The sequence below is a fragment of the Mustela nigripes genome, chromosome 15 (genome assembly GCF_022355385.1).
Source record: "Mustela nigripes isolate SB6536 chromosome 15, MUSNIG.SB6536, whole genome shotgun sequence".
Lineage (NCBI taxonomy): Eukaryota > Metazoa > Chordata > Mammalia > Carnivora > Mustelidae > Mustela > Mustela nigripes.
Genome location: NC_081571.1, coordinates 8486378 through 8506949, shown reverse-complemented (window position 1 = coordinate 8506949; position 20572 = coordinate 8486378). Strand labels below are relative to the sequence as shown.

General features: G+C 45.9%; 1 protein-coding gene across 1 annotated transcript; it reads left to right on the top strand.

Moving 5' to 3' along the window:
• The first annotated feature begins 7467 nt into the window (after positions 1–7467).
• SHISA2 (shisa family member 2) lies at positions 7468–14272 on the top strand. Its single transcript, XM_059377734.1, has 2 exons — positions 7468–8789; positions 12270–14272. Exons 1-2 carry the CDS (start codon positions 8456–8458, stop codon positions 12821–12823), a joined length of 888 nt encoding a protein of 295 aa, XP_059233717.1. The 5' UTR covers positions 7468–8455; the 3' UTR covers positions 12824–14272.
• Positions 14273–20572: the final 6300 nt, after the last annotated feature.

Genomic DNA, 20572 nt, shown 5'->3' with positions numbered 1-20572 from the left:
GATGGCTTTTGAGTGTGCAGGAGTTGGAACTGTGTGACTTCCAGAGACCAGACCAGGTGTCAGGGTACCCTGAAGGTAGCAAGTCACCTCCCTCTCCCTTCCCTCCTGCTCTGAAGCACTAAAATACATATTATTCCAGAATGTTAAAATATTATCGGAAGGGCATACAAGATCCATGATAGAGGCAATAATCTTGTCTCATTTTAAAAGATTTTATTCGCTTGAGGAAGTCAGGAAGTTTGATCAATGTCAAAAGAACAAATATGAAGCTTGTTTGCTGTCTCCTTTATCACAAGCCTGAAAGTTTTATGTGGCATGGGACAATTCAAGGAATACTAGTAAGGAATCTCAAGAATTTAACTAGTCCTGGCTGTGTCCATTGGCACAGTTATCCTGAGACACCCCTCCTTCCAAGGCTCCAGTTTAGTGAGCAGGTTCCTAGAGAACTAGGGATTGGGAGTTTCCATTACTTCCTTCATCATCCACATTACGGCTTCTTCATCCATACTGGTGAGAGAGTGCGTTTTGCTTTTTTTTTTTTTTTTTTTTTTTTTAAGAGCGTGTTCTTTAAAAATCACTTTCTGTAATGTGACTCCCCTTCCCCTTCATTGGTATTCTCTGTCCTGGGGGGCTAAGAGTGCTCCTGAAATAATCCTGCCCCCTGAAGTGTTTTTGAAACAACCTCCTCCACCTTATTTTCCTTAGGCATGATATCCTCATCATCTCAGACCTTCCTGTACTTTTCTACCTTCTATTTTTCTAATATTTTCTTCCCGGCCTCGTATCTCCAAAGTAAACTGACCTACTTCCAGAAATAAAATAACTAAAAATATGTGCACCTTATAAAATCAAACCACCATGCGCCAGAAAGGAAATTGGTAGCAAATTAAGAATGCCAGTGATTTGTGTATTTTTTTTGAGACATTTCATCTCATTTGTGTAACATTAGAAGCGGGTTCATTGAAAATAAAAGCTGGGAAAGGAATACTAGCAGAGCTTATATTAAAATTAATTGGATGACATTCTGCGTAGGCTTTCTTTTTTTAAGTCATTAGGAAATTTAGAAAAGTTGATGAATTTAAACCTTTTTTAGCTTATTAATAGCATATTCATTAAAGGAGACAATATCAAAGAATTTAGCACAATACCTGTGGCACGTACCAGACACTAAATAAACAGTAGTTATTAACTGATTGGGCTTCAGTCTTGGAGCTGTTCAAGCATATTTCCTAACATAAAAACATTTGAGAAAAACAAAAAACAAACAAACAAAAAAACCCTTTCCTTTTAATTAAGTAATGAAGGCTAGTAACCTGGAGACCCTCCAGATAACTGTTACAATGTATAAGAACTTTGTAGAAGAACATTGTATAAGAACCTACCATATCAAGCAAGAAGTATCTGAACGTGATAAAACTGTGAAGTGGCCTGAAATATTTAACAAGTCTTAAGGTGTTACCAGGATGCTAGCATTTTGAGGAGATGGAACTCATTACACATTTTTCTGCTCATTTGAATACTGCACAGTGCAGACGTTCGTTCTTTATTCTTTCAGTGGAGACACTTTGAGGAAATGCAGATGTGAGGCACTACCCAAGGACTTTTAAACAAATACGAAGTTTAATTCAATTGTTTCCTGAGAGATTGACTTCTTGCAAAAGCCAAAGAAAATCTCTTACTAATCCAAAAGGTACAAAAAGAAGGTTGAAACCATAAAATGGGGGAGGGCTTGGTTTAGAAAAGTTAAAGTCTTTGGACAGGGGTAATTACTGGGAGGCTGTGCTGTGAATTCCATCATTCCGCTTCTGCTAAAATAAGCAGCACAATGGTCCTTTTATCTTTTTATGTTTTTACCAGGAGACTCGTGAGGGAGCTTTGATGAAGGAGATTCCTATTTACATCAAATCTAAACACCCAGGATAAGTGGACATTTTTTTTCCCTATGACCAGGTCATAAAAACGATGATCTTAATAATATAAAATCCCAAGGGACCTGTCTTCTGAGTTATTTTCATAAATAATAAGATTATTTATTATTTATATATATATATATATAAATATATATGTATATATATTATTTATTCCTTGAATCTAGTTTCTTAGCCTGGATGTGAAACAATATAATCCCTTACTACATACCAAGATTAGACATTTCCCTACCCTCTCTTGTTCTGTAGGGAGGAGCCCCTCCCCACCCAGAAATTCCTCTTAGTTGTGAGAATCCCTCCAGATTGTCCCCTTCCAAACTCATTCATCTGGTGCCCACGAGGCTGGTGCAGTTTCCTTGAGGCACCTCTAGCTCTCAGTGGTGCCAACTCCTATGCTGAGGACAGAAATGATACCTCTAGTGCCCACAGAAGGTGCTGGCAATGACACTGCCTGGACCAAACCAGGCACTGATGGCAAAGCCAAAACCACCGATGGGGGCACAATGGAGCTTCTCTGGCCATGGGTGAAAGCTGCTGGCACAACTGGGTGCATGGCTTACATGTTGATTTTCACATGGTGACATCCAGAAAGAACCTGTTCCTTTCTTGTATCCTCTCTCATTGCAAAACATCTCTCACCTTCAGTCTCCAAGGAAGGTCTGTGCAGGTGGGGTAGGGGGAGGCTCTAGCTAGGAATGCCCTCCCTCTGAACTTACTCACCATCCAAGGATTTCTCCCAAGCACCAGTTTTTTTTAGTCTAATCTCACCAGGTATTTTATACCCACGCTTTGATACTCAGAATGCCTTTAAAATTTAGATACGTTTCATTGTTTGTTTGTTTGTTTTAAGATTTTATTTATGTATTTATTTGTTAGAGTGAGAGAGAGCGTGCTCAGGCAGGCAGAGTGGCAGGCAGAGGCAGAGGGAAAAGCAGACTCCCCACGGAGCAAGGAGCCCGATGCATGGGCCTCAATCCCAGAGATCATGACCTGAGCCAAAGGCAGTTGCTCGACCAACTGAGCCACCCTGGCACCCCATGCCAAGCTGTTTTGTACAGTGGTTGCACCATTTTATATTTCCACTAGCAATGTGCAAGGGTTCCCATATCTCCATATCCTCTTCAATTCTTATTATTTTCTGATTATTATTATTTTTATTATTGCCATCCTAGCAGGTGTAACATGGTATCTCATTGTGATTTTAATGTGCATTTCCCTAATGACTAACCATGTTGAGTATTCCTTTATGTTTGTTGGTTGTTGGAGAAATGGTTATTCAAACCCTTTGCCTGTTTTTTAATTGAATGGTTTGTCTTTTTGTTGTTGATTTGTATACGTACTCTGGATACTATGTGAACCAGTTATGTTATGTGACTCGCAGATATTTGCTGTGCGCTTTTAATGCCAGGTTGATTTTGTTTATGCCACCCTTCCAGATGTTCCAGCTTTCCTGCAAGAAGTCCTGGCTGGCTTGGAACTCTGTATTACCCAAAAGAAAATAGAACAATAGTAAACATCAAGATCGACATTAAAAAATGGCTCATTAAAACTGTGGAGTTAGGGGTGAGGATGGGGGAGAGAGAGAGAAGTGTGTCAAATGTTTAAGGTCAATGTGAGATGAGAAAAAAGTTTTTTAAGATTTATTTATTTATTTGAGAGAGAGAGAAAGTGTATGTACGCGCAGGGGATGGGGGCAGAGAGAGAAAGAGAGGGAGAGAAGGAAAGAAGCTGACTCTTCACTAAGCCTGGAGGCCCAGTGCAGGACGGGAGGCGGGGCTCAATCTCACAATCCTGAGATCATGACCTGAGCCAAAATTAAGAGTCTGTCACTTAACTGACTGAGCCACCCAGGCGCCCCAAGAAAAAAAAAAGAATTTAAAAGACGGAAATTACTTTGCTAAAAGTCAGTATATTAATTACAAAGGAAAATAATAGGAGGATGAAAGATGAGAAATTTGAAAGCAACAAGAAAGCTATTTTTTTTTCAAAATTTTATGACCATTTTTATTTTCAGATGAGGTTAGGTAACCACGAGGCAAAATTAAAAGAAATGTAAATTAGCATATTTGTTTGGGTTTGAGGTCTCATTTGTTAACACAAACACTTTAACTTAAAAGAACTTCTGGCCAACCAAATGTGAATTTTCAATACTACTCCTATTTATAAAAGAGGAAGGAAAAAAAAAATGAATGAACCCAGTGAAAGCCATTCTTCCTAAACAGACTGCTGACTGGTGTACAGATGGTAAGAACCTTCTGCTCTTACTGAAGCTTGCAGAACAACACTGGAGATCTTGCCTCGTTTAGAACTGCCAGCCAAATGAAATATGATTACCTCCATATGATTTGTGTCAACTCCAGTTAGTAAAGGTATAAGTAATCATTGCTTTAGTTATAGGACTTTCTACTTGTACTTTTGAAGCTATGTCAGCAGTTTGCATTTAAATCAATTGCATTTTATTCATAGTCACAGGCAGATTGAAAGACAAAATTACCTGAAAATGTACTTTTGCAGTGAATGTCTATAGAATTAAGCTTTTTGAAAGGGAAGAGGGTACTCTTTCATATGTGTTTAAATATGTTTTGGCAGACTGCCTGACATTTCATTTGGATTATAATAAACTATTATTACTACTACCTGTATGTTATGATTTCTAGTTACAGTTTCTCAGAAGAGACTAGTAAAATTAGTTTAGGCTGTCTGTTAAGGACAGTGAGGAAATTTCTTTTTATTTCTTGTGGAAGGAACAAGACCCACTTAATATATCCCCATAGTACCTTCTATAGAGAAGCTCAATAAGTACTTGGCATCTTATTTTACAAAATTTTAATATGACATACTAGAGACAGAAATTAAAAGTAAAAACAAGCCAGAGGAGCACAGAGTGATTTAAAGGATCTGAGCCTTGAGGACAATCAACCACCATAGGAAAGTAACTATGAAACGGGCCCGTCCTTAATTTTTTTTTTTTAAAGATTTCCCTTATTTATTTGAGAGATAGAGAGCAATAGAGCATGAATGGGTGGGGGAGGAGATGAGCGGGAGGGAGAGGGAGTGGGAGAAATTATCACAAGCAGACTCCTAGCTGAGCATGGAGCCCAACACAGAGCTCCATCTCGTGACCGTGAGGTCAGGACCCTGAGATCACCACCTGAGCTAAAACCAAGAGCTGGTTTCACTCAACCAACGGAACCACCCAGGGGCCCAGGCCATTCCTTAGTTTTCAAGCAACAAAGGAACACAACAATAAAAAAGACCATGAATTCATTCATAATTCTGCACTTCCAAGTTTACTAACAGTGACTAAACTGTGAGCTGTTTGGGAAAAACATATTGTGTTGGAACTGTGGCATTACTGGGTCCACCCAATTAATTCCAATATGAAAATGCTCAATGTTGCTTTCTTCATAAAGAAAGAGTAGTCAGTGTTTTAGAGAAGAGGATAATTGGATAGTGGAAGAAGAGTATGGTATAGGTACTGTCTGGAGAAATGTATAATTATTTTTCATTCACTTTTTTTTTCCAAAGGGGAAAAAAAGAAAGTCAGGTATTAACCCTGTAGACAGCACCCTAATAAATGTATGGTGCTGTAGGAAAATAATGATACCGAAGCATCTGGTGATTGGCGTGGAGTTCACAGTTAACCCCGGGCTGATGGCAGTGGAGATTGTGGGGGCCAGCAGTGTGGTGGAGTGGGCCAGAATTTGGTGTAGTCCAGGCAAGCAGACAATTTCTATCTGCATGGATTGGGCAAATTATTCTCACTAGTAAACTGAGGATCGTGGCTCTGTCTTCTTCATAGGGTTGTTGTGAGGATTCCATGAGGCTATGCATGTAAACCTGAGCATAGGGCTGGGTACAGAATAAGCCCTCAGTCAAGGTAGCTAATAAGATCTTTTAAGAAAATGACTTAACCTGAAATAAATGGGTCTTCCCTCACTTTCTTCTGGTGTAATTTAATCCATTCTTCTGATGATTTTTCTGGCCTCCCTACCCTCCTCACCCCCAGGTTATGTGCTTAAACTGACTCAGTACACCACCAGTCACAGTTTTTATCAGACTTATATCATCTTTGTTTATTCAACTCTCTCTCTGTCCAATTTGCTTTGCCCCAGAGACCTTGAGCTCCCTTTGAAGGGGATGTCCGTGATTCTCCATGAATCTGGATTCTCCATGAATCCCTAGTACCCAACAGAGAACAGTATATTTATGTGATACCGCTGTAAGACTGTAATGTGTTTGTCGAATGAATAATTTGACATTGAAATCTTGTTAACATATGGGGTTAAGAAAATTCGGTGGCCGGTGCATTTAAAATTCATAATTTTATGAAGCTGAAAATAACCTCCCAAGATCCATGAAATTAAACGCAATTCTTGGAGAGAGCCTTATTGAAAAGAATGAGGTGTTCTTAAAAAAGAGAGAGAGAGAGAGAGAGAGAGAATGAGGTGTTCTTTGGGGGTAGAGAAAAGGGTAGTTTTTTCCTTTGATTTCATTTTGTTGGGCTGAGTGGAAGAGTATCAACCACGCCTGAGTCTGTGCACATTTCCCAGGCATACACAAGTGCCTAGTGCTTGTTTGAACAGCAGTGTCTTTGCCATGGATGCAATAGCCTTGTGTTCTACAGTCGAGGACTTGGAAGGGACTTCAGCGGTTATCACATCCCAGGTTCCACCTCGAAGAGGAGGAAACCGAGGCCAACAAAATACAATATTTCTTTACTGGTAGGGCTGGGCCGAGATATCAGGTCCGCTGACTTCCAGACCGTGTCGGAAGGGTCACTAGTTCTTTTAAAAATAATCACTGCTGCTTTAATAGCATCAGCACCTGTTGTTTTAGCTTCCGCAAGGGAGAAGCTATTAATTTCTCCTTCATCAAAGCCGCGTTTCGGGTCTGTCTGAACCTTGTTTTCTTCCTCACTGCAGCTGTCTGCACCCGTAAGGCCAAATGTTGAACGGAGGCACCTTTCTGCTTAAACCCAGTAAACCGCCACGGCCAAATATGGAAGGAGAAAATTCGACACAGATCATCTAGGCAGTGGCCAAATTTATAATGTTTTTCCTGAAGTCTCTCTGTTCCACCTGGCGGAAGCCCGGACACAGCCCACCAGACGCAGGCCCAGGCGTGCGAACCCTTCCACAGGCATCCACGTTTGTGGTCTGTGACCAGCCGTGGCCAGGGCACGAGCTGGTGGAAGTGGAGAGAGACAGTTAATCCGAGTGGCAATTTCACCGGCTGTAAAACGGGAAGGAATTCTAATCCTTCCTTGGGGAAGTTTTGACAATCAGATCGAACGCCGAGGATCTCCTATAAGCCAGCCTAGTTTGCTTTTATAACCATGATCGCCGTTCCTGCGTTAGGAAGGCCCAGATCGTCTGAATTCTGTTTTCTCCCGCGCCCATGCGAGCCCGTGGCCCGTGGCCCCACCGGCGTCGGAAGGTGAAGGGCTCCCGGCGTCTCCGGGCGTCCCTGGGAGGAGGGAAGCCCGCGCAGCGCGCATGCGCGTCCCGGGAGCCGCCAGCCCCTAATAAGAGTGCCGCGCGGCGCCACGGCGAGCCCAGTCGGAGCTGGCTCGTTGCCGGGCGTCGGGACTGCTCGCGCTCGGCTTCCTCCGCAGCCCTGAGGACTGAAACTTCCGTGGGAGGTTCCCATCGGTGCGCCCCTCCCGAGGGAAGCGGCGGCCAAGGCGAGAGGGAGAGCCGGTCGGAGGCTGCCCGGCGCCCGTGAGAGCGAGCTGCAGCCGGAGAGGCGGAGCAGGGGAGCCGGGGACGAGCCGCCCGCCTGGACCCGCGCCCAGCATCAGCCGCGGCCGCCGCCAGCCAGCCAGGCTCCCGGGGCGGCGGCGGAGGGGGCGCGCCGGACCGTCGCTCGCGTCCCGGACGGTCGCTCGCGTCCCGGACGGCGGCGTGCGCTGGGAGGATTGGCCGTCAGCCCCGCGCAGGGCAGCGCTGCCCGGGCGGCGCGGCCGGAGCCATGCGGACCGAGTTCGGAGCTGGGGAGGCTGAGCACGGCCGGCCGCTGCACTTGCTGCCGGGAGCCCTGAGCGCGCTGCCCGCCTTCTCGGCCCCTTCTCGCCGCCCGAAAGGGGAATAAAGGAGGGGAGACTCTCCCCAACTCGTGCGCGGGACGCCGAGGCTTAAAAGTCTGCGGCCGCGACCTGGCTTCAGGTCGGCAACGGGAGTGAGCGTCCCCTCGGGGATGCGCGGGGAGGATCCCGTCGGGACTGAAGCCTCCGGGGGCTGCGGGACGGCAGCTCCGCGGCCCCTCTGACTGCGCCCAGAGAGTTCTATCAGCGAGTGCCCGCTCTCCAGACAGCCCCACGAGGGACCGGGCCGCCCAGCCGAGGGAGGGATGGCTTAGGACTGGACGTCGCGGCAGAGGGCGGCTTGCAGAGCGCCGCGGAAGGGACCCTCGGGCGTCTAAGTCCCGGCCTCCGCACCCCTGAGAGCCGGGTCGCCGGGACCGCGACTTCCCGGAGACTTCTCTGCGCCCCCTGGAACCGCGCCGCCCGCGCCCAGGGTGGTGCCATGTGGGGCGGACGCCGCTCGCCCGCCGCCTCCCCTCGGAACGCCGCTTCGCTCCTACAGCTGCTGCTGGCCGCGCTGCTGGCGGCGGGGGCGCGGGCCAGCGGCGAGTACTGCCACGGCTGGCTGGACGCGCAGGGCGTCTGGCGCATCGGCTTCCAGTGCCCCGAGCGCTTCGACGGCGGCGACGCCACCATCTGCTGCGGCAGCTGCGCGCTGCGCTACTGCTGCTCCAGCGCCGAGGCGCGCCTGGACCAGGGCGGCTGCGACAACGACCGCCAGCAGGGCGCCGGCGAGCCCGGCCGGGCGGACAAAGACGGCCCAGACGGCTCGGCAGGTAGGGCAGGCGGGTCCGGGCGGGAGAGGGGAGGAAGGTTAGCTTTGCCGGGGCGTGACGGGAAAGGAATCAGGAGCACGGGAATTTCAGAGAAGGTCCTGGACCAGGAGGTGGTGTCTGCATCCTGGCCCAGCAGTTAACTCCGTGCGAAGTGGAGCACCATTTCACGCCCCGAGCCTCAGTCTCCCCATCTGTCACCTGCAGAGTGGGTTGGCTTGGATTTTACGAAGAAAATCACATACGTAAGGCAGTGTGGGGTGCAGACAGCGCCGCGTTCCTCTTGGCCAGGGACCTTTGTTTCCCCTCCCATACCTCCTGTCTCCGCGGGTCCAACTTCTAATAAGGGCAAATGTCTTGATGGTACCCCGGAAAGCCGTGAGGGCGCGACCCCAGCCAGAGGGTGTTCTGGGGGGCGCTTCCGTTCATAAAGGCTTCCCAGAAGGCAGGCAGCTCCTCAGGGCCTTCCTGTGGGTAATGCATTCTGCCAAACCCCGGGCATTCTCATCCTCTGAACACTGGGCTGCAAGCCTCTCCGGTTTCTGGACAATTCTCCTGACCACGTCAGACTTAGTAGGTGTGACATTAGAGCCGTGTCCAAGCTTGCTCTTTGCGGCTTTGATTTTTTAAAATTATATATTTTTTCAAGTTGCCAAAGCCAGAGCTGGCAACATAAACAAATTCAGGAATGAATTTGATAGGGTCCACTTCCACCATTCTTCAGAAACCTCACAGACGGCCTCCCTTGAGGGTCTACCCCAATATGTGGATGGGAGGGAGGATTTAGCACCTGGCTAAATGGCAAACAGGTCATGGAATGGACGTCTCCTCCTTCTGCAGCTGGTTATGTGAAGGAGAGGATTTTTACCAGCACCCCAAGCCGGGGTTTAAGCTACCTGAGCTTTGGCACTGAGTTTCCAGAACTGTCTCCGGGGCCTGATAAGCGGCAATTCTCTTCAGTGCTGTTACCTTTGCAGGCTGGCATTTTAAGGGCAAGCTACTCCTACTGTTCTGCTGCCTTGAATCTGAAGAGTGGAGAACTGAGCGTAATAATTCCAGAAAAGCTGCTGCCTTCATCCTCCAGCTCATGGTTGCAGCGGTATACAGTGGTTGACGAGAGCCTTGAGAAATGAGCCAAAGACAGAACTCTACCTTGATGTATCTAAGTTGGTCTCATTAGTGGTCTCTCAAAAGTTGGGTTGATTTTGGACACATCAGGAGGCAGCCAACTTCTCATGAGTCTGTGTGTTGTGTGTGGGTGCCTTCTTCACTCTACTTTGAAGCCTTTTTTCCTAAAAATTCCGTTCCTCTCACTTCTCCAGTCAAGGAGGACCACAGCCAGTGAAGAGAATTTATGGAGCGCAGAAGGTCATTAACCCTCCCAATTAAAAATCCTGGAAGGAGAACAGTTCTTTCTCCCCAAAACTCATTCTGTGGACTTACCCTGCTTCCAGCTAGTTTAGTTTCTGCTATAATGTTTGGAGTGTTCTTTCTTTCTATTTTTAACCCTTATTTGTTTACATCCTAATAACCTATTTAGGGCTGGTATCTTAATTTCAAGAATGAAATCTTTATCACCTGCACCCACTGCTCCAGTGCATTATTGCTAGCCTGTGATTAGAACAGTCCCATCATCTGAAGATCCACTAGGCTCTGTGGGCTTTGGAGCAAGTGTTCCCATATGAGAAAAGGGCATCACATAAATATAGTATTTCTTCTTCGGCACTGAAGGTTTAGGAGATCATCAGATGTCAGTCTTTGATGAAATGCCCTGTAAAGTATGTCTTACTTCACAAGGCATGATCTTCCAGGTCTCCATGTGGCACTGTATTCTAGAAACTGCTGTCGGGAATATCAGAGCTGTGGAAAGGAGCATAATTAGAAAGGCTGCTGCTCTAGCAGACAGTCCAAGGGTTTTTCATGAATTTGACCCCAGAGGTGCAGGAGAACTGGGCTTTTTTCCCCAAGTGCCACCCTATCACTGCACTGGCCCTGGGCTTGGCCAGAACTGGGGAGCCCTAGTTCCCGTCCTTCTGTATTTTCCAATCAAACAATCAAGGCAATGGGCAGGAGCATATCAAAGAACTGTTTCTTGGTGACACAGGGTGGAAGTCCACAGAAGTGGCTCTGAGGCATTCTGAAGCCTCCTCTCTCCCCATTCTCTGCCCCCATCAGCCAGTGTGTCTAGCTTCCAAAAGCCTTAGTGTGCCAGCCCCATGAAGCTTGTTTTCAGTAATGTGTAAAAATGGAACTCACTATCAACTAGAGGAAAGTTGTTATTTTCATGTTTCATGTTGTAACTTTCATGTTATTTTTCAGAACACACCTCACTTGTTAAAGATGATGCCCACCGCTCTCTGGTCTGCAGGCTTTATAGTTCTGCCCACAGAGCCCAGTGTTGTTAAGTTCAGGTGTAACTGCTGCACCCCAGCCGCCCTGGCTCTGCCTGGGGGCCTTCTTGAGCACAGGGGCTGCTCTTCTTCCTGGGTCTTGTTGCACCCAACATTCGTTCTTGGTACCTTGCCTCATGGTCATCTGCGGCCTGGAATAGCTTCTCTCTCCATAAGTCACTTCACCTTTCCACCATATGGCGCACGCTGTGAGCCCAATGTCCAGTGCTCAGCTAGGCAAGTGAGTGTACAGGTGTTTTGGGGTTTTTGTTGTTGTTGTTTTGGTTTGGTTTGGTTTTTACCCTTCTTTGACCTTTGTGTCTTACATGACAGATTTGAAAATGGTCACGGCTGGATTTAAATTTTTTACTTATTTATTTTTAAAAATTTTTAGTTATTTGAGAGTGAGAAAGAGAGCACAAGCAGGGGGCAGGAAGGGCAGAGGGAGAAGCAGACTCTCTGCAGAGCAGGGAGCCCCACCTAGGGCTCAGTTCCAGGACCCCGAGATCATGACCTGAGCTCAAAGCAGATGCTTAACGGACTGAGTCACCCAGGTGCCCCTCAGTTTTTTATTTATTTGCTTGTGGAAAAAAAAAAAAAAAAAAAAAGAACAGTTCTGAAGTGACAAAAGGAGGTTTGCAAAGAATATTATTCTGGCGGGGGAGGTTCTTAAATAATAAAATTCACTTCTATGCAGATCCTACAACTATCTGTTAGGGCAGTTCAGGCGGTTGAGTTATAATAGGAACCTTAGAAGTCTCAAAACCTTAAATTCGTATTTGTGCTAAATTGGACAGTGTTCTCAGCCAGTGTTGCAGTTGGCAAGCCTAGCTGTGAATGTTAGCCGTTTTGCTTTGGGGGCGTTGATCTGCTCTCCCTGTAGGGCCTTAGCTGCTTTCCAAAGCACCTGATGAAGGACGGTGCGTGTGGCGGGCTGCTAATGAGCACGCAGACCTGCCCAGCCACTGGAGCCCCGGAACCAGTTGCGTAGTTGTGGGTGTGGCCGCCGCTCATTTACGGATCCTGCTGCCAGACACCGATTTTCACTGCATTCTGAGAGTAAATCCTCACAATGTGTTTTCTTATCCTTTAGTCCCCATCTACGTGCCATTCCTCATCGTTGGGTCTGTTTTTGTCGCCTTCATCATCTTGGGGTCACTCGTGGCTGCTTGCTGCTGCAGATGTCTCCGGCCCAAGCAGGAGCCCCAGCAGAGCCGCGCCCCTGGAGGGAACCGCTTGATGGAGACCATCCCCATGATCCCCAGTGGCAGCACTTCGCGAGGGTCCTCCTCCCGCCAGTCCAGCACGGCGGCCAGCTCCAGCTCCAGCGCCAACTCAGGGGCCCGGGCGCCCCCAACGAGGTCCCAGACCAACTGCTGCTTGCCCGAGGGGACCATGAACAACGTGTATGTCAACATGCCCACAAATTTCTCTGTGCTGAACTGTCAGCAGGCCACCCAGATTGTGCCCCATCAAGGGCAGTACCTGCACCCGCCATATGTGGGCTACACGGTGCAGCATGACTCCGTGCCTATGACCCCCGTGCCCCCTTTCCTGGACAGCCTGCAGACGGGCTACCGGCAGATCCAGGCCCCCTTCCCGCACACTAACAGTGAACAGAAGATGTACCCAGCTGTGACTGTGTAACTCGGGGTGCCGGCCGGGTCCCTTTACGAGACCGAGGAGCCCAGGGAGGCTGTGGACTTGGAAATGATTCTCTAAGAGGAAGTCCTCCCACCTTGCTGGTGCAGACAGCCCCGTTCTGTTGGATGACTTCATTTGGCCCCCAAGTGTATGAAAACGTCTCTTCCCGAATTAGCCTTTCTGCCTGCGTTTCATCCCAGCGCATGATCAATTTATGATGGAAAAAAGCATCAACTGGAGATGACTGTGTTGTTGCCCTTGGTTGTGTGACAGATCAAGGCCTTAAGTGCCCTGGAATTATGGCTGTCAGAGGAGTTTTGTAACTGGGTAGGCTAAGGGGTTTTATTATATCTTCATTAGTGTTTCTTTCTTGTTTTTTGACAAAGGTCAAACACAGGTCAGAACACCTGTTCCCTCCCCTTGACCTGGGGAAGATTCTTACAAGCATCCAAGTTTCAGGGGAAGACCTAAAGAACAGAACTCTGATGAAAGGACAGCCAGTTGGAAGTCCCTGAGATTAGTCCTTGATCTCAGTGTTTCCCAGGCACATCTTAATTTCACTGTAAAAAGATATATATATTTTGTCTATTTTTGTGCTTTTTGGGGGGTCTATTTTGTGCTTTTTTTACCTTGTGTAGAGATCTTATTACAAAGTGATTTTCTACATTAAAAAGAGACCGAAAGAAATTGTATAGTCACTTAACTAATGGCATTTCAGAACTCTGGGATTATTTTAAGCTTGGAAGGAGCGGCTGGTGTAGTAATACACCCGTTCCTCTCACTCTCCATAGTACCCTCTAATTTGCTGACTTCACAGTGACATCTGAGAAGAAGCAATTAGATGTTTTTATTTTGAAATCATAAACTCTCACCTGCTGCTTCTCCGGGTTACTTTGAATTTTACCGTGGTATGGCTTGGCATTCATTCTTTTTGGCTTTCGAATCTCCATGTCTCCGTAGTACCGTGCGCAAGTAATTACTGTTAGAAATGAAGACCAGCATTTCTGCCTAGATCTGTAAAACATTTTCTTGTTTCCCTATAAAAAGTCAAAGAAATGCTTTACAAAGATGCTTCATCTGGCTTCTCAGCCATAACCTGAGACTTGGGATGAAATTTAAACCACGAATAGAATTTACTTTGCAAATCATAAGGCTTTTTATACTCTTGTTATCAAAATGGCTTATTTTTCAGGCAGTGGGGACTGTTGAGTCAAGAGAAAAGCTTTTCAAAGAGATATTGCCTTTCTTCCCCCACAAAGTTAGTTTTTGTTTTCCTCTCTCTTTTAGTCCTCAGCAAGCACTGTATTCATTACTAATGTTCTGAATTATGAAATTCAAGTGAGTCTGTGTATTGTTTACTTAAAAGAAATAAGTCTAAGTGTGTGCAAGAAATTTCCAACTGCTGGCAAAACCGAAGTTTGCAATTAAAACATTGTAAAGTGTGGTCTTTCACATGTTTATACCTGCAGTTTATTTATCCATCTGTCCATCCGTCCATCCTCTGTCTAGCCTATTCTCTCCCTATCTGTCCTTCCTCTCCCTCTCTCTCATGACTGAATGATGTGAAAGCATTGTTGGTAAGCGGTATCAACAGAGATGCGCAGCCAAATCTTTTAAAATAACAGGCAGGGACATCATTTTACTTAATAAATATTTTATGGTATGAATTCCAAGGGAGTTGGGTTTTTTTCATTTTTTATTTTACTTGGTAACTCTGCAGATGGCTTGTTAAGACTGTTAGCATCATAAAATTGCAAAAAAGTGATAAATATTCTCTAGAACGAAAAGCTTACCTTTTAAAAGTAATCAATATCTGGGAAGTTTATATGTATATTCTAGGCATGGATATTATTTTATGTATTCCGTGGGAAGTGTTGACAACACAAAAGAGACGGTCTTTTGGGATTATTGTATTATGTGGCTAATGCATGTTCCATCCCTTCTCTTTGAGGGAGGATCCTCGCTTATCTAAAGAAGTAAAATTCCTAGAAATGTGGAAGTGAAAAGGACCTCAGAGATCAATCAGCCTAGAGACTGGCAAACTGCAACTACTCCCCACCCCTCCCACCCCCACACCACCACCACCACCACCCCATGCCCTGAAGGAGCTAGAGAGGAAATATTTTAGGTTTTGCAGGCCACATGGTCTCCACCAACCATGCAACTCTACCAGTCACACAAAAGCTGCCATCGGGGACACATAAAAAAATGAGTATTGCCATGTTCCAATGACACCTTGCTGATGGACACCAATGTTTGAATTACATAAAATTTTCACATGTCACAAAATACTTGGCTCCCCCGCCCAAACAATTTCAAAGTGTAAAAACCATTCTGAACTCTTGGGCCATGAAAACCAGGCAGTGGGCAGATTTGGCTGTTGGGCTTAGCTCAACCATCCCTGATCTAGCCCACCCTTACCTGATGCAGGAGTCCCTCTGTGACATTTTCCACAGCCTTTTCTTAAACATGGAAGGACCAGGGAGTGCTTGCTTCTCTTTTCTGCTATTAAATTCAATTAAAGCATAAGTACACTTTAATAAATGAGTTCTTAGTGCTACCTGGTCTTTCTAAAAGTATAAACATCACTGGAAGGACCCTCAGACCGTTTCAATTTTGGTTAAAACTCAAGAAATTTAGCTGTCAGTGTAAAAGGTCAGACAGCTGGTTTAAGGATACCTTCCTTACTATGATAAACTCAGAATCTGTAAGGTGTGGTTTGTGCCCTGTAGGAATATTTTAAAGTCAGCTGGGGGTAAAAACTAAATAAAATTTTAAAAGGAGCAGTTACAGATTGGAAAATAGTTTGTTGCTGTACGTTTTCTTCTTTAAGCTTTTGGTTTATGCTGATTCTAGGGATATCTCTACTTCTCAGTGTGGGACAGAAAGTCAGACCCTCTGATTGTAAGGAAGAAGAAACTAACCGGCTCTTTTCTGTCCATTTAAGGGCCCCAGGGAAACTAAGCATCTCCTGTCATTCCTGCTGCGGCTAGAAAAGTACAATTCCACAATAACACCAACATCCAAAGTGGCAAGAAGACCCTTAAGACAAATGGGTCTGACCTACCTACTCTGCAGTCTTCCCAGTTTCAGGCTAGCACTCCACTTCTATGTTCCTAGATGCTTGACTTATATTTCCTATATTAAACTTACCTTGAGCTCATTTTTCTCCAGACTGCACAGTTTTTGTTTTGTTTTTTTAAAGATTTTATTTATTTATTTGTCAGAGAGAGAGGGAGAGAGAGCAAGCACAGGCAGACAGAATGGCAGGCAGAGGCAGAGGGAGAAGCAGCCTTTCTGCCGAGCAAGGAGCCCGATGCGGGACTCGATCCCAGGACGCAGGGATCATGACCAGAGCTGAAGGCAGCTGCTTAACCAACTGAGCCACCCAGGCATCCCCAGACTGCACAGTTTTAGTTCACGAATTCCATGGCTGATCCTTTCTCCTTGTTTGGGTACAAATTCAGGTTTCCGTTGCCTTCAGAAGTATTAGCTGAAGAAACCATGACCTTTGGAACTAAGCTAGTGAGGAAAGGTAGTGTGGAGGTCCACAAATGGACACAGGGGAGAATAGTGTCAGTGGTGCTCACATTTGGAGCAGGGAAGGGTTTGGCCCCCTCCCGGTAACAGCACTCACAGGACTCCCTGTCTGCGTCAGAGGCTGTGTTTACTGCAAATCACATTTGTCTGCTACCATGCGGACCCAGACCCGCAGTGATTCATTTAAAAGCCATTTAAATGAATGAGCAGCATGCTGGCTTTCCATTGCTTCAGCTTTTCAAATGCTTAAAAGGAATGTTTGTTTCTGTTTAAGGGACCTGGGCATCCAGCCTTCTCACTAACTCAGCCTGGGCTCCCTCCATCAGAGCTACCCCATAAAAATGTGTAATGTGTATTTTCCTACACTGTCCACGGCAGACTTCTGCTCCAGCTACGTGCTTGGAGAAGGTTGTCGGAATTTGGGGAGAGGGATTATTATGATGGGCAGACAGAGACATCCGACTAACCCTGTCAGTCATTAGGATGGACAAGGAGCGGCCCAGGAACCTGCCTGCTCTCCTGGACTGCTAAGTAAATAATGGGTCAGCGATAATGGGTAATGACTAAAGGAACTTTCTAGGATTTTAAAACCTATGATCCTTTCCCCATTCTGCTTCTTTCCCTTGCCTCTTGAGCAGGAGACAAATCAAAGCACCTGAAGAAGCTGTATAATCTTGAGTGGAGGAAGCTCAAGGCAGGGGGGAGGACAGTGGCTTAACAACGGGGTAGGGGGACGGTGGGGGGTGCGGGCTCCCAGAGGCCTGCCCAGTTGTGCTCAACTTTTAGAGCCCCTTTCATTTTTAAAAGGAGCAGCCTAAATATTGCAAGGAGGAATAAATCATGCATACAAATGAGAACACCATTGCTCACCACTCAACCTTAATCCTCCTTTTCTTTTCCTTCTCAGATGCTAGAGCCTTGAGGACATTTCCACCCTGCTACCCCTCGCCCTTTCTCTCTCTCTCTCTCTGTGTGTGTGTGTGTGTGTGTGTGTGTGTGTTTTAAGAGCCGGAGATCAGCTATTTTCACTCAGCCTATTCATTCCAAAATACTTATATAGAAAATTTCTTTGCCTTCTGAAATTTTTCTCTTGATTGAAAACATGAATGTCACTGGACTTCAAGTGCTTTGAAGGGGTTGTCGGGGAGAGATGACAAAGAGTTAGAAATTATTAACTCTTTTCCTGAAAATTAAAGATACGCTAGGTAAACATTTTTTAACTCATGATTTGCATTTGCTTTTTCTTTGCCCTCTGTTCTTCCGGAGAGAATCCTTTATCGGCGAGAAATGGGAGAATAAAACCCTAGGGAAACAGTGATTCCTACCCAAGAAGTTCAGTATTTTTGACTGTTATAACCCCAGGGCTCCATGACAACATGACTTTGAGATAACTTTACAGTTTTAAGGAGGGAGTGGGCAGTGAGGGTCATTGTGTATTTCACAGTTAAGTCTTCAGAATGCCTTCCACATTTATGCCTCAAACTGAAGGAACTAGACTCCAATCAAGAACAAGAAATTTAAAATGAATGTTTTCAAGAAAGCACTCTTAGATGAGGGATGATAAAAGGGAGGAAAGCGCATGGTGGCGGCCTTAAGATGGATTTTAAACAGAAATGTTGCATCTCAGTTTCAACCATCCTGAAGCGTAGGTCGTTTCATGTAGGAAAAATCATAGGCTACACAAGACATTATTTACTCAGTAGACAGAATAGCTGTAGAAGACTGATTGCCATCTGTAACATGTATATACATTACCACATGTGTGTGTATGCATATGTGTGCAGAATGATCACAGGAACATTTGAAACAGCAATAACTTATTACATGAGGCTATCTCATCCAAGACTCTGTTCTCAACTCTTGACTGATTTTTTAAATCTGGGGCCGGTTTGCAGCCATCACCTCTCCTCACCTCAGCTGTAACTGGTTCTAGAGCACTTCCTCTGGAGCTGGATGGGCCCAAGTTAGAACCCATTTCTACCACTGATGGTGTGGCCTTCAACGTGAACTTTCCCGTCTGAACCTCAGCATGCCCTCTGGGAAAGGGCATCAGCAACCCTTACCCTCTCTGGTTGGTGTGGAGATAAAGGACATATACCATAGCACTAGCAGCATCTGATCAGTATTTATAATGTACATATAATTAAATTTCTTTTCAGATATTTTTAACCTGCCCAATACAAAGGATACATAATTTGTATTGACAAAGTATGTCAAATACGGACAGATCCTTAGAACTACATTAGGAGGTTTTCCTTATTTTTGTTTCAATAACCGGTTTCACCTGGGTTAGTCTGCATTTTTAGTGTTTTTAGTTTCCCTAAGACACCTGCACAGGATTGGCTTTCTCTGACCCTTAAATCAGTACCACTCTTCGTGACGCCCTACGGGGCCTGTCTGATTTCTCTGCACTGTTACTTTGAAGAGTCACAGGATTTCTCTCCTCCTTCTATTGCCACTAGGTTTGGGTGTACCTACGGAGCCTTTCTAGTTGGCTAGTTGGCCTCTCTCTGAACCAACTGGGGTTCAGTCAGGAACACACACTGAATCACTTTCTACACACAGGAAAGCACACGAATCTTAAATGTAGAGCTCAATAAACCATCATCAAGGTCAAGAGACGGAAAGAATCCTGTTGATAGTTCTTGTCAAAGAGAAGCGCTCAGGTGATCTCTCTCACTATAGATTAGTTTTGCCTGGTTTTGAACTTCACACAAATGGGATTACACAACATGTGCTCTATTGTGTTCGGCTTCTCTCACTCTGTGCTGTGACTGCTGTTGAAGGGAGCTGCTGTTCCTCTTTAGTGCAGAGCTAGTGATGACCTGAGGCAGTTACTACCCCCTAAGGCCAAAGGAACAAAGGGAAGAAGTTGGGGGTGTTGGAATCCAGATGCTTGAAGGAAAGGCCCTGTCATGCTCAGAGAGAGGTACCTGCTGTCCCGGACCCCACGGAGGGGACACAGTATGGTTGGTCCTGGGAATGCCAATTTTTTTTTTTTTCCTGAAGCTGGAAACTGGTGCCAGCTGCCGCCAGGGTGAAGGCTGTGTCCGTGGACACGGACAGGTCTGGGACAGGCAGGACCTTGCCCTTCTACTGTCCCGGCCTCTCAGGCTCCCTCTAGCGCCCCCTGTTGGCAGATCCTAGCACTGCCAGCAGACAAGGGTAAGGGTCTTGGCTGCTCCACCACAGCACCAGGGGTCAGGGTTGGAAGGGTGGGGATAGGAAGTCAATAACTGGCATCTTGCAAGCTGACACTGTGCTGTGTGACCCAAATGGCTCTTAGGATTTTCCTCATCTTTCTGACGTGTATGTTGCAAAGGTATCAATCTACTTACAACACCTGTGTATCAAGTTGTTGACTGAAGTGGGAGTACTTCAAATGTCTCATTTCAAGGCAAAAATAAAAATTATATGTCCCATTGCAGCTGGGTTTAAGAGAAGTCCTTGGGCAGCTGCATTGGTGGGGACTTCGCAGGCATCTTTTTGGAGACCCCCTTTATTAGCACAGTTCTTAGAGGTAAATAAAGCATGGGCTTGGGAGGAAGTGGGAGTTGGATTCGGGTTCCTCTTCCACCCGTAACAAGCGTGTGACAAGCCAAGACCCCTTTCGAAGATTCGGTTGGTCAAAATGGGATTCACCATCACATCCGCTCAGGGGCAGTTGTGTGGACTAAGTGATGTAATAGGACAGTGATGGCTACCTCAGCTTTCTCCCAACATGGTACTGGTTCTGTAGGCTGCTTTCTAGAGGCTCTGGTTTTATGTAAGAGAGGGTTTTTTTGGCTAAATTTTAAACTATCTTTAAGACCTCACCTAGCCACACTCTTTGTTGATCCTTTGTTGTTCCTCTGTTTGCAAGTTTTCCAATAATCCTGAGACTGGGATATGATACGGGAACCAAGAATGGTAGATACTGGGGAGGGGACAGAGCGGCTCTCTGCTCCTTTCACACTCTCTGGGTGTGATTCCTCTTTGCTCTCTTACAGCACTTGCTGGCACCCTTGCGTCATGCCGCTTGGTACCATGTTGAATCGTGTACATGTCCCCTTAGATGACGAGTTTTTCAAGAATAGAAACCAAGGCTTCAGTTCTAAATGACCCCTTGGAGCCTAGCACACTGCCTGTGTACAGTGCGCATGCGTGTGTGGGTAACATTGGCAGAGATACAAAATGTATTTAGACATAAAGATTTTAAGTATTTCAAAAGGA